This window comes from Medicago sativa, chromosome 8, assembly GCF_051527215.1.
Source record: "Medicago sativa cultivar Bolivia chromosome 8, Bolivia_mono, whole genome shotgun sequence".
NCBI classification, from domain to species: Eukaryota; Viridiplantae; Streptophyta; class Magnoliopsida; order Fabales; family Fabaceae; genus Medicago; species Medicago sativa.
Window position 1 is genome coordinate 74,888,656 of NC_140756.1, and position 12,564 is coordinate 74,901,219.

A 12,564-nucleotide genomic window follows, 5' to 3' on the forward strand; every position below is an offset into this window, starting at 1 on the left:
TATTCATAGGCTCTACTAGTGAGTTTAACTCTCTTGGGTTCAAAGTCCGAACTTATGTCAGACAATCCCAAGTTCAAAAAATAAGACAAGTTGAGTTGTCTTTTCTTCAAAAATTTCTTAATTAGAATTTTTGTTCTTAGACTTGAGTTCTCTATATAAATTTCAATTTTTGTTATAAAAATTGAACATATCAAGCATATCAATTTTATTTTCCAAAATTCACAGTCATCAATAAATATGATAAAATATCATTTTATCATTTCTAATTTATGTGTCATCAAATTCACACATATCATAATTTATTATGTTTAGAGATTCATATTCTCTAATTCTGATTTATATGAACTTTTGGTTCATATATCTTGACTGGAATAAATAAAATTGTCTGATCATATAACTTTGGAATTAAATCCAAGTTATTCAAGTTTAAAATCAAACGCTTGTTCTCATTATAAATTTTGACAAGTCAAATATTAAAATCACACAACTAATAAAATAGAAGGAGAATTTAATTTTAGAACATGTCATCAAACAAGTAGTTTTTTTTTTTTTTTTTTTTTTTTTTTTTTCAACAAAAAAAACATTGTATACAAGTCACTCGACATGTATTTATAGGATCAAAATCCTAACATAATTGAATACTCAAGTCCAAAAAATGGTACTGAAGCTCAAATTCACAGATATACATGTGCTTTAATTTACCAAAAGAAACTAGTCCCTGTGCTTGAACGGAAGTTGGTACAGCGAAGCAAGCACAAGATCCATCTCAGTGGTAAACTCATCCTTAAAATTTAGAACCATTGCATCATTTACGGTTGTCATCGTTCAAGGGTCACATTGTACGAAATTTTCCAATACTTGACGACCAATTTTTTTATCCCACTCCGATCAGCTATTTTCAGCAGATTGATACGATAATTATCTGTCTTTATCAATTGTCAAGAATCCAATGGAAAATTAAGGACGATGCAGCAACACTTGTCGGTTCTATTCTCTTAATAATTAAAATTATTTATTCACGGTGCAGTTTTGATTTTGAAAATAAATTTCAAACAAATTCAAAGTTGCATAAGTGAATTTCTTAGTGTTGTTGTTATAACAACAAACACTTCATCGTTTCAGTCAAAAGATGTATTTCTATAGCTTGATTTATCCTTAATGTGTTAAGGGACAACTTAACCTCAATATGTAACTTCTTCGGTAGACATAGCAGATAGAAACGTCTTAAAATTGTTGTTTTTTGGATTTCCAAACTGTTAAATTTGAATTTCCAAATTCTATCATCTACCGAAGTTGTTACTAGGTTGAGTCACGACCAGGTCGCTCTCTTTAAGACGTTTCGTGGCACTACCCAAAGTTGTGCAAGGTAGACTATCAACCACGCCGCCTCCAGGATAAAACAAGCCCAGCTACAACTGTTCGATTAACTACTGCACTGTAGAAAAATCGTTCGAGAATTACACCCTCAAAATATGGCTCAATCGTTTGATCGAAGCCACTCGATACGGTACGTAACCGCTCTATTCGAAACCGTTCAAATTAATATGGTATTATTACCATTCTATTATGGTGCTGAGACCACTCAAATATGGTGTTACCACCATTCTAACTTCTCCAAAACATGAATATGGCACTACGACCACTCAAATATGGTGATACCACCATTTCTCCTTAAAATTATTAAAATAATATATATACTGTTAAGATCATTCTTTAACATGATCTTAATAGTACTCTATATTCCGAAGAATCATATATTATCGAAGGGACTATGAACTTAAGACCAAGGGACTATGGTCTTAAGAACACTCTTAATACCGAAGGGACAGAAAGGAGTAGAAGCAGAAGAAACTTGTTAAAAACAAGTCGGAGGGAGAAGAGAGGAAAAAACACAGGAAGCATCGACTGTGAATTTTCGGTGTAAAGAATCAAATGGGGCGAGCTCTCCTTTTATAGGGAGAGTTTGTAACAAAAAACGAGTGACTTGGGGATTAAGTTTGCTTAATCCTTAAGCAAACGCGTTTTGTTTCTTAATTGGATATATCCGGAAGTTTCTGGATATGCTTTTGGATCGGGTCAGGTCGTAACAAATTTATTTGTTACGCGTAGCGCTTACGGATAATGATTAAATTAATTAATTAATTAATTTAACATTTTCAAGTGACAAAAAAATATATATTAATTTTTTTAAGCGTTCACCCGTTCACAAAATTGGGTACCCCAAGGGCACACCCTTGGAGGTCACTTTTCCCATATATAAACACTTACTAGTTGGGGTGACCGTTCAATGTGGGACATTTTTAAGTCACACCCACACACTAGTTTTTTTCATAGTGTTTTTCTTTGCAATTTTCTTCACTAGAATTAACTAGTGTTCCAACAAAAACTAGAACAACTAAGTATATAAGATGACCATTGTCTCTGTGATTCTTCAGGATTCATGTATTGGGTTTGTCGTATTGTCATTTCACAAATCAAAGCTTTCATAGAAAAGACTAATTAAATTGAGTCAAAAGAAAAATTGAAGAAACTAAATTGGAACAATATACAAATAATGTCTTTCTCCATTAGGTTAAAATGACCGTATATACACCATAAGTAATATCATGTATTTTGACCCAATCTACAATTACATTTACTATAGCTAAATCACTATGAAATAATGGTTAGACCGTGGTCTTCCTTTTACCCCTCTCCTTGCTTTTAACTATTGTACTAATTTTTTCGACAATAATATTTGGACACTCCAATTTTTTCAACACTCATTCAACACCTCATTTTCTCTATATATTTCTTCTTATCGTATATATCGTCATCCTTTCACATTTATCACATCACTCTTTTATCTCTTTCTTTTTCAACACTCATTCAACACCTCATTTTCTCTATATATTTCTTCTTGATAATTATAATCCAATTTTTGGCAACCGAACAAAGTGGGTGAAGAATGTTTGTCAATGTCCCTTCACAATTGATCAAATGAAGCTGCATAACACTTTTAATAAACCCCACTTAATTATTCACTAAACATATGCTTATATATAAATGCGCATGCATTTGTTTGCTTGTTTTGGCTTTCATTTCAAACTATGAAAGTCAAAGGTGGCATGTGCTAGAAAGTATTTTTGTCTTCTCATGTTGTCATCCATATGAATAAATCCAATTCTATTTATGTCAACTAGCATGCTATCTAGCTCTTTCACATGTACACTCCTAGTCCTCTCTTTCTGTGAAAATGTGAGGAGATGAGCTTGCTTCAATGACTATGAATTGAAACATTCATCATGATTAATTGTTTATCTGAATCAGCACGCCTAATCATTGTGTCATGTCATTATAACTACTTGAATGGAACTTTGGTTCTTGACTTCCCCGACATAGGAACTTCATTTGTCCTTATCAAATGACACAAAAATAAGATTTTCTCATCCATGATTGGTTGTTTTAGACTTTCTTCAATAGTATATATATGTATATAAACCAATTTAACATGTGAAAACACACGTCATTTGTTGACACTTTGAATGAACGCATCTATTTCTTAATCTTCATGCAAGTAGCATATATGTTTACCAAGAGGAAGCAAAACATGCGTTGGCTAGACAGAAATGTTTTAGAACAGAGTATAACTGAGAACATCTTCATTCACAGGTAAGTATTAATTCAGAATGGAGCTAAATTAATGTCTCTTTGTCAAGGTATTAGTTTATTATAAAAATAAACGTTTTTGAGTTATGTAGTGTCAAGATGGCTAAATGGCATATTCCAATGATATATTGATAATATGAAACTACATCTTCCTTAACTCTGCTTTCAAATTATATAGTTACACACCTATATATCCTATGAATTTGATGAATATCATAGAAGTTTGGTATAGTTATATATCTTGTTGCACAAGTTCAAGCAGGTTTGTAGCAATTACTTTGCTTTAGGTTCACACCTTCTTGTGAAATATCAAAGCTTAATATTGTTTGTGCTGAAGCTATAGCTTTACAGTTACACACACATACACAAATGTAGAAAGACTTAACTAATTCTCCAATCCATTTAGACTAAAGTATGAAGAAGAGTTCATCTTGGAAAAAAAAAACATCTTAGGCATATATAACACGGTCTTAATGATGTTCTAGTGGTGAATATGTTATAATTGAGCACTTCATTATTTTGGGATCAAGTGCATATTTTAGTTAATTCAGTAGTGAAATTGGTGAATAATTGTGTTGCAAAAATCCTTCTCTATAATAAAAAAAAAGTTGGCAAAAAAAAAAGTGTTTGGTGTCGTATTGGTATTTGTGTCAAGTTTTTTGTGTTTACTTATCATATATTACTCCAATAAAATTACAACAATAACACAAATCAAATTGTTTCTTTTCAACTAAAAAAAAAAAAAAAGATATTCAATAAAATGAGAAAAGTACAATTAGTACTTAACTCACTACACTGAAAAAAGTATAAGAGATACTCGACACAACAAAAAAAAAAACCAAGAAATAAAACAAAGTAGAGAATTCATGAACCACTCGTAATACAAACAAAAGTCCCATTTTTTTTCTAGCTAAGAGCCACCCCACGAATAACCTTAATACCATCCACTAAATCACACACCTAGGTACTTTTTCTTTAGAAAATGCATCAATTTTTAGCTTCTCAAATTTTCCAATCGGTGGTATGCCGTATTAACATTAGACCATTTTGGTAAATTGCGTATGGTCTTCAAAATAGTTCAATTAGACCCTTACAAAAGAGTTGCAAAAATTTGTAATGCAGTCACCAACAAGAGACTCACACTAGTGCTTACAAGTGATCTCACACACTATTCTCTTGTTTTTGGATTGAGATGCCACAACAAGTCACAAGATTCCCTATGTATATAGGGAAGAGTAGCTTCATCCATTCATGAATGTTCATGGTGAGTACTAATTACTCCACATTTTTAAGAAGTTTCACTTCATTAAAAAACCTTCAAGATTCTAGTATATCTCTCAATCTCTTAAAATGTGTTTATTTTTAAATTTCACCACTATTAATATTAGCTATTGTTTGAAATTTTTAATTGGAAAGTTCTCAACAGCCGTCGACTCAACATATTTTTGTATTTAAAGAAAATTTTTAAGTGAGACTTTTTTAAATGAGAGCAATGAAATAAATATTTTACAAATAAAAATTATACAAAAATTAGAATTATTTCAACCCATGTTAAAAAGAAACCATATAAAAACAGTAGAATTATTCCAACCCATGTACAAAAAGAAACCAACGGCTAGTACAAATTTATTGTTATATATATGTAGGAACATTTCCGGCAACTGATCATCGATTGCCTAGTATTAAAATTAAAATACATTTGGTCTATATATATATATATCCAGACTCCAGAGGTTCATATATATGAACAGCTTACAGCATTAAGGATATAAAATATATATGTGTGCTTATTATGTACACCAACTTGGAGCAATACTCATCAAGTTTCCAAATACTATATATTAATATGCATCATCATCAAGTCATTACTATATGTAATATAATTTTCACTTCCAGAGTTCCATGTGGCAACTGGAGGTAGAAGTTGAAGCATGTTCCTCAGAAACTTCATTCTTTTTGGATCCATTATCAAGAAGAGTGATTTGTTCAGCCACATGAAGAATAGCTGCATTGGAGAAAGAGCTAGCTTCTTTATTAGAAACATGATCTTGATTATTATTATTATTATTATTTTCTTCATGACTTAGCTGAGAAGCAACAAACTTGTCAAGCACTCTCCAATCAGTAACCTGTTCATCATTGCCATTACTGCTGTTACCACCATAAAGTGAGTGAAGATTTTGTTGATGGTACTGAAAATATTGCATCTGTTGTTGTTGCTGATGTTGAGTAAGTGCAATATTGTTATTGTTTGCATGAGCATGATGATTATAAGGGATAATAGATTGAGTAATTTTTGGGCTTTCAAGGTGTGGAAGTTGGAGAAAACTAGCATCATGGTATTGGTGGGGTGTGTTATATTGCATTAATTCTAGTTCTGGTTTGCATGAGTGGTATGAAGTATAGTTGGGAGGGTGAGAATTGGTTCGGGTTGGGGATTCAAGATCTGGCATGAAGGAAACTTGATCATCATACCAGTTACATGGTGATTGATCATACTCATTCATTTTCTGCACTGTTGTCATTCTTTTCTTGAATACCCTGCATACAACCCATCCTTCTTCCTGCAGTACAAGTTATAATAGTTATCAATCGAACACATAGCTAGCATCATTATTGTTTGAAGTTTTGAACTAGCTAGTTATAATATTCTACCTAAAAGCAGAAAGTATACACATGCATATTCTACCTAGTGTAGTTTAACAAAATATGACATTTTCAATTTTTTTATCAAAATATGTTATGTCAAATTAGACATTACGTTCAGGAGAGTGAAGAAAAAAAGTGAAGAGTTATTATAAATATTAAGCGTTAGTTTGAGTTTTCTTTACCACAACGATAATAACCTTTTGAGACATGTATTGAGGGATTAAGTAGTAGTGTGACATAACAAAGTTTGTAATTTTTGAGTAAAAATCGTAGTTCATAGGATTTGCAATTTTGGCTTGAAAATTCCAACGGTGGTTGAGAGGGGAAATATATTGTTGAAAGATTGCGGATATAAGTATGTAGGGTTAAACCACAATAAATTTTATTGCGTGTGTGAAGATTTCCTCTTATTGTTTTTTGTTCCCAACAACAAAAATGCATCAAATTGTTGAATTGATGATAAAATTCTTATCTATCTTTTTCTATTGGAAATTAGTAGCTAATTTCTTTTAGACTATATTTAAGAGTTTAGGAGAGGAGGGATTTCAAAAATCGAGGAAAGAAAAAAGAAGACATGATAGTCTACTAGCTTGAACTGAAGTTTGTTTTTCTTGTAAAACAAAATCATCCTAATATGGAAGAAATGAAAAATATAGGTCAAATATCACTTTTGGTCCTTTTAGTTTGACAAAATTTTCAAGTTAATCCTTTAAGTTTCGAAAGTTTCAATTAGGTCATTTTAGTTGACAGAATTCTCAAGTTAATCCTTTAAGTTTCAAAAGTTTCAAATAGGTCATTTTAGTTTGACAAAATTTCCAAGTTAGTCCTTTAAGTTTCAAACTAAAAGGACCTATTTTAAACTTTTGAAACGGTGATGGTGAAATAGTTTATCAACTAAAAGGACATATTTGAAACTTTTAAAACTTAAAGGACTAACTTTTTTTTTTTTGCATCCAACTTAAAGGACTAACTTGAGAATTCTGTCAAATCATTTGAATGTTTTTATATTTCATATGTTGTGAAAAATTAAAAAATTGTCAATGCTGTTTTTGTTTTTGGCTTTGATTTTGTCTTTGTTCCATAAGATCAAGCCAAACCGATCACATAAGATTTTTTTTTAGACGAAGTGACAAAAAATGCACACATATAACTCGGGTTCGAGTTCGGGGTACAGATGTCTGATTTAACAAACTCAACATTATCAGTTGAGTTTGCGGACAAACCGACTGCATAAAACTAATGCAATGAAATACTTGAATATGGTAAAAGCAAAAAATTTAAGTGAAATTTTTTTCTCTTATAATTTCCATAAATTTGTATTCTGGTCTCTAAAATTATCTTTTATTGGAATAGCGCTCAACTTCATATGACATCTCTTGTTTTTTTTTTTACTTAAAAAAATCTCTTTTTTTTTTCTTTCTAATCAAGACTCACATATTCTTCATACGTTTGGAACACTGTACTTAAAATTTAAGTAATGACACAAACATCACTACTTTTAGATAATAAGGATAGTTAAATGATTTAACCTTTATCTGAAGTTATAGATTTTTTTTTGAAGAAGTTGAAGTTATAAAAATTTAGTAAAAATTACGTATTAATTAGCGGTTAAGTGATCAAATTATTTAGTAAATATATTTCAAGGTATCAACAATGTAATTTTGTAAAAATAAAAAAATCATGGCGTGGAGAAGCAATGGGAATCTCCATTTCTTATCAAAATAAGTAAAATGTACGTGGAGTAAAATTGATAATTGGAGACAAAAGTTTGATGAAATTTTTAGTAAGACTAAAACGAACGTTGATATATTTATAGAGACCGAAAACATAATTAACATATATATTTTATTAAATGATAGTTATAAGGATCACTATTGATTAATTAAAATCTTCGAGTAAAATAACAGAATAAGAATAAAAATAATAAACTACTTAAAACCTCATCATTATAAATAATATTGATTATTGAGCAAGTTTGCATCCTCCGAATACTTTTCATCACAACTTTTTGTTCTTGTTTTTAAGTCAACTCATGGGCACCCTTCACGTTTTTGAATAAATTTTTACAAAGATGTTTATTATATGATAATCTCCAAAAAAAAAAAAATTTTAACAAAATATGAATTAAATATAAATTTTAAGCTGTAAAAACTTAAAAATACATACCTTGTTAAAAAAAATTGCTAGAGAGATTTTTATAATCCACTAAATATGTTTGCAAAATTTCAAAGGATACACGTGAGTTTGCTTAAACATATGAATCAAAAGTTGTGACGGACAACATTTAGGTTTTGTAGAGGGATTAAAAACAAAATATGAATGAACTAATTTTAGAGCAAAACCTTATTTAACCCTAAATTTTATTATAATAATAATAATAATAATAATAATAATAATAATAATAATAATAATAATAATAATAATAATAATAATAATAATAATAATAATAATAATAATAATAATAATAATAATAATAATAATAATAAGGGAAGAGATGAAAAAATGGGTACTAAAGATGGGCTAAATGACCAAAAGATGTAACATTTTATTAAATTATTTGAAAAAGATAACTTTTAGTTGATCACAAACACAAATATAAATCGTTTAGGCAAACACATAAAAAAAATGTGTAGTTTAAATACTTTAACAAAATGAAAAAATTGATCATACTTTATCTACCTTCTTGTATTTGTATGAGAATGCCTAAATGATTTAGATTTAGTCTTGTGACAACGCAAGCCTTGTTCTTAAAGCAAAATGGTACATATCTAGAGGTTCATAAATAAAATATTTTCTTATAAAAAAACATGCATCCATAAAAAAGCAAAAAGAAGAAGGAAAATTACCTGAGAAATTCCATTTTGATTAGTTTCAAGACGATACTCATGCATGATCCAATCAGATTTCTGTCCATTTGGGGCACGTCCTTTGTAAAATACTAGAGTCTTTCTCATCCCAACCAGAAATTGTTTTGAGTATATTGCTTTGTCTCTTCCTGTGGCTTTCCAGAATCCTGCTTTTGTTGCTCTATTCGTTCTAGTTCCTGTTGGATACTTCTTATCTTTATGACTAAAGAAATACCAGTCATTTTGTTCATCACTTCCTATTTTGCATAATTCTGTTTGCAATACATCACCAATAGCAAATGTTGTGTTATCATAAATAGTAATACTCTATGATACATATATATTTGTTCATATTATACGAATGTATTGTCAAATTTTAATAAGTTAAGAGTAAAAAAATTTTATTGTTACGTTTAATACCGTACTCCTTGTACTCCTAGTATAATTTTTTGTTTTCATAAAAAAAATTCTGAGATAATATGGATTGATTGTTAAGGCTTTGCAGTATAGAAGTCGAATCGATACCTTGAAGATCCCATGGTTCAATTTTATAGAGATCAACGTCTTTGATGACATCGAGATCAATCTTTTTAGACGATACCTTCTTCCTGAGGTAGTAATCAACAAGTTCTTCATCAGTTGGATGAAAACGAAAGCCTGGAGGTACATGTGAAAATGTATTCATGTTCCACCTCAGAAGAATTAAAACCTGCACTCATAAAAAAAAATAATTAACAAAGGAGGACATTTGCTTATAACAAAAGAAAAAGAAGGAGAACATTAATCAATAATTGTGTTAAGAACTTTTGCAATTAACCACATTATTATTTTTTCATTTAAAAAAATCACATGATTAATTTTCAACAATAAGGACTATTAATTTGCTTTAAGAATAAAAAACCACTCCTCCAAATAAAAATAGGAAGAGAGAATGTTTGAATTTATTTTTTCACATATATACCCATAACTTTACCTTATGAAACATTGATTCATATTTCCTTAAAGGAGTATAACTAAACTAGGTTACAAAACAAAGTAGAGGGGGCACACTTTTTACAATGTAATTATGGGGAGGAAGGGTTATGATCAAATGAATGATGCTCTGCAGGTATAGGACCAAACATTTAGCTTTTCATGCCTACAAAATAAGTTGATCATAAAGCACTCCTAGTAAATCACGTTTAAACATAAACAAAAAAAAAATATTAAATATGGAAAGGATAACATGACTTAGAAGCTACTTGTTCAAACGATTTGAGAAAAATATCATCAATTATAAAAACAGTACTTGTTAATAACAAACCTAGCTATTAAAAAAAAAAAAAAAACTGGTGGAAAGGTTAAAACATGATGCTAAACAAACACCAACCGAACATAGATCAAAGTCTTGTCAAAGATTTTGTGCACACACATGAGAAGTGACATTTAAATAGTTAGCTATTGACTAAGGCTATGTCTTTGTCCTTTAGTTGTCTTTAGTTTTGGTCGTTGAATAATATAAATTAATTTTTTTGAGGAAAAAATTATATAAATTAATGATCATCCACAATTCTGGTATTTATATTAAGAAACATTCATACATGATACGATGATATATACAGTAAAGAAGAGAAACTAAGGCCAAACCCATATAATATACTAGATCAAGCACCAAATAAAAATAATATTTTAACTAACTAGCTATAACAGAAAAAGAATAACCTTGATATTAAGTGTGGATGCAAGATCTCCAAGTAGAATTCAAGTGTGGATCTGATGAAAACCTTGTTTGTAGCACTAAATGCTCAGATATATAAGCATGGTAAAAAACAATTGTTTAAGCTTGTCTTTGATCCACGATCGTTTTTATAGCTTGGTCAAATCCAACAGAAACAGACAAAAAAGCAGCACTAAAGAAAGGCAGAAAGACACAAGGGGACAAAACAGACAAGAAATGAAAAGTGGAAAGTTAAATTGTTGTATCCTCGGGAATTGAACTAAAACCTCTCCTTTGTTCTCTCCAACGAGAGGGAGAGGGGGAGAGAGAGAGAGAGAGAGAGATCAGATCCCGAGAGGAGTACTGAAAAGGAGAAGAGATGAAAGTGAAGGAAGGAAAAGGTAAGTTTCAAGAGTGGATGAAATGAAACTATAGCCCTAATAAATCATCTTTTCTCTTCTCTATAGTTTCTCTCTCCTTTATCTATTGTTAAGTTTGGAGCTAGATTTCAGGAAAAGCTTATCTCATGAAATGGTGGCGCTAAAACGGCTTGAGAGAGAGAGAGAGAGAGAGAGAGAGAGAGAGAGAGAGAGAGAGAGAGAGAGAGAGAGAGAGAGAGAGAGAGGTGTCAACTTCTAACTCCACTCACCAGCAACTGATGGAGATGGAGAGGAGAAAGAATGATGTGGTGTTAATGTTTGGGGCCAAAGAAAGAGAGAATGCAAAAAAGATATCAAACCTTGAGAAAGAAGGGGTGTAGGTTCTTTAAAAAAAGAAAAAGAATGTGAATAGTGAAATATATGAATGGAACAAGAATGAATCATGATAATGATAGGCAATCGATGGTCACTCTTAATGGTTAGAAGTTATAATATCACCCCTCCCGCCATAAGTTGCACCATGACATTTCGATTAATCCCATCATCCATTATTTTCTCTTTTCTTTCTTTTTATCTTTCTTTCTTTCTTGCTCGTATACTATAGGAGTGCCACAATACACATTACTAATATATTTAATTTGAAGAGGACCCGTTGACGATGGTCGGAATAGTTGAGGTAGAGGACGTCGACGAATGTCTAGAGATGGTGGTGTCCCTGCAATGACTCCATACTCTCAAGTCAATGAGGGTTTCAGAGAGTTAAGAGCTCTAACTCGATAGAGGGAAGAAAAAAAATGTATTTTTCATCGAATGGGGGCTCATTATATTGGGGTCTTTTTTTTTTTTTTTTGTAGTGATATTGGGGTCTTGGATAAGGTTTTAGGGTGCAGAAACAATTATGTTATTGCGTTATATGTGGTGCAATTATTGAAGCAGTGGAACTTCGTTTGTTAGTATCATAGTCATGATTTGGCCATTGGGTATCTAATTCCTTTGCCTTGCACACTAATTAAGAAGTATTTGGATAGTCTTTTACATAATACAATTTGGATAGGCCATATTTAGCACATGGATTGGGGCTTTTAAAATTCAAAATTTCATCATTTAGACTCATTTTTATTTTATTTTTTAAATTTTTTTATATTCTCAAACAAATCTGAAAGAATGTTTCAATAAGCTTTACTTCATTTTTAGAATTTTATGTGGTATATTTATGTATTTTTTATTTTATTTGACATGTTTTTATCATTTTTTTTAACTTTGTTTTTTGGTTTGTTTTAAAAGCAAAATTTGCAATTGTTGAAATAAAAGAGATTCTGATTGCTGCTTATATATATATAAGCAT

At 30.5% G+C, this 12,564-nt stretch overlaps 1 protein-coding gene and 1 long non-coding RNA gene across 2 annotated transcripts; one reads left to right on the forward strand and one right to left on the reverse strand.

Annotated features, from left to right (window-relative positions):
* The first annotated feature begins 3,492 nt into the window (after window positions 1–3,492).
* Window positions 3,493–5,881, forward strand: LOC146901484 (uncharacterized). Its single transcript, XR_015022010.1, has 2 exons — window positions 3,493–3,651; window positions 5,545–5,881. It is a non-coding gene; the product is annotated as an uncharacterized LOC146901484 (long non-coding RNA).
* Window positions 5,185–11,676, reverse strand: NAC007 (NAC family transcription factor). The gene is made up of 4 exons (XM_085733847.1): window positions 10,845–11,676; window positions 9,669–9,852; window positions 9,144–9,415; window positions 5,185–6,212 (listed from the first exon to the last, which is right to left on the reverse strand). Exons 2-4 carry the CDS (start codon window positions 9,826–9,828, stop codon window positions 5,535–5,537), a joined length of 1,110 nt encoding a protein of 369 aa, XP_085589973.1. The 5' UTR covers window positions 9,829–9,852; window positions 10,845–11,676; the 3' UTR covers window positions 5,185–5,534.
* Window positions 11,677–12,564: the final 888 nt, after the last annotated feature.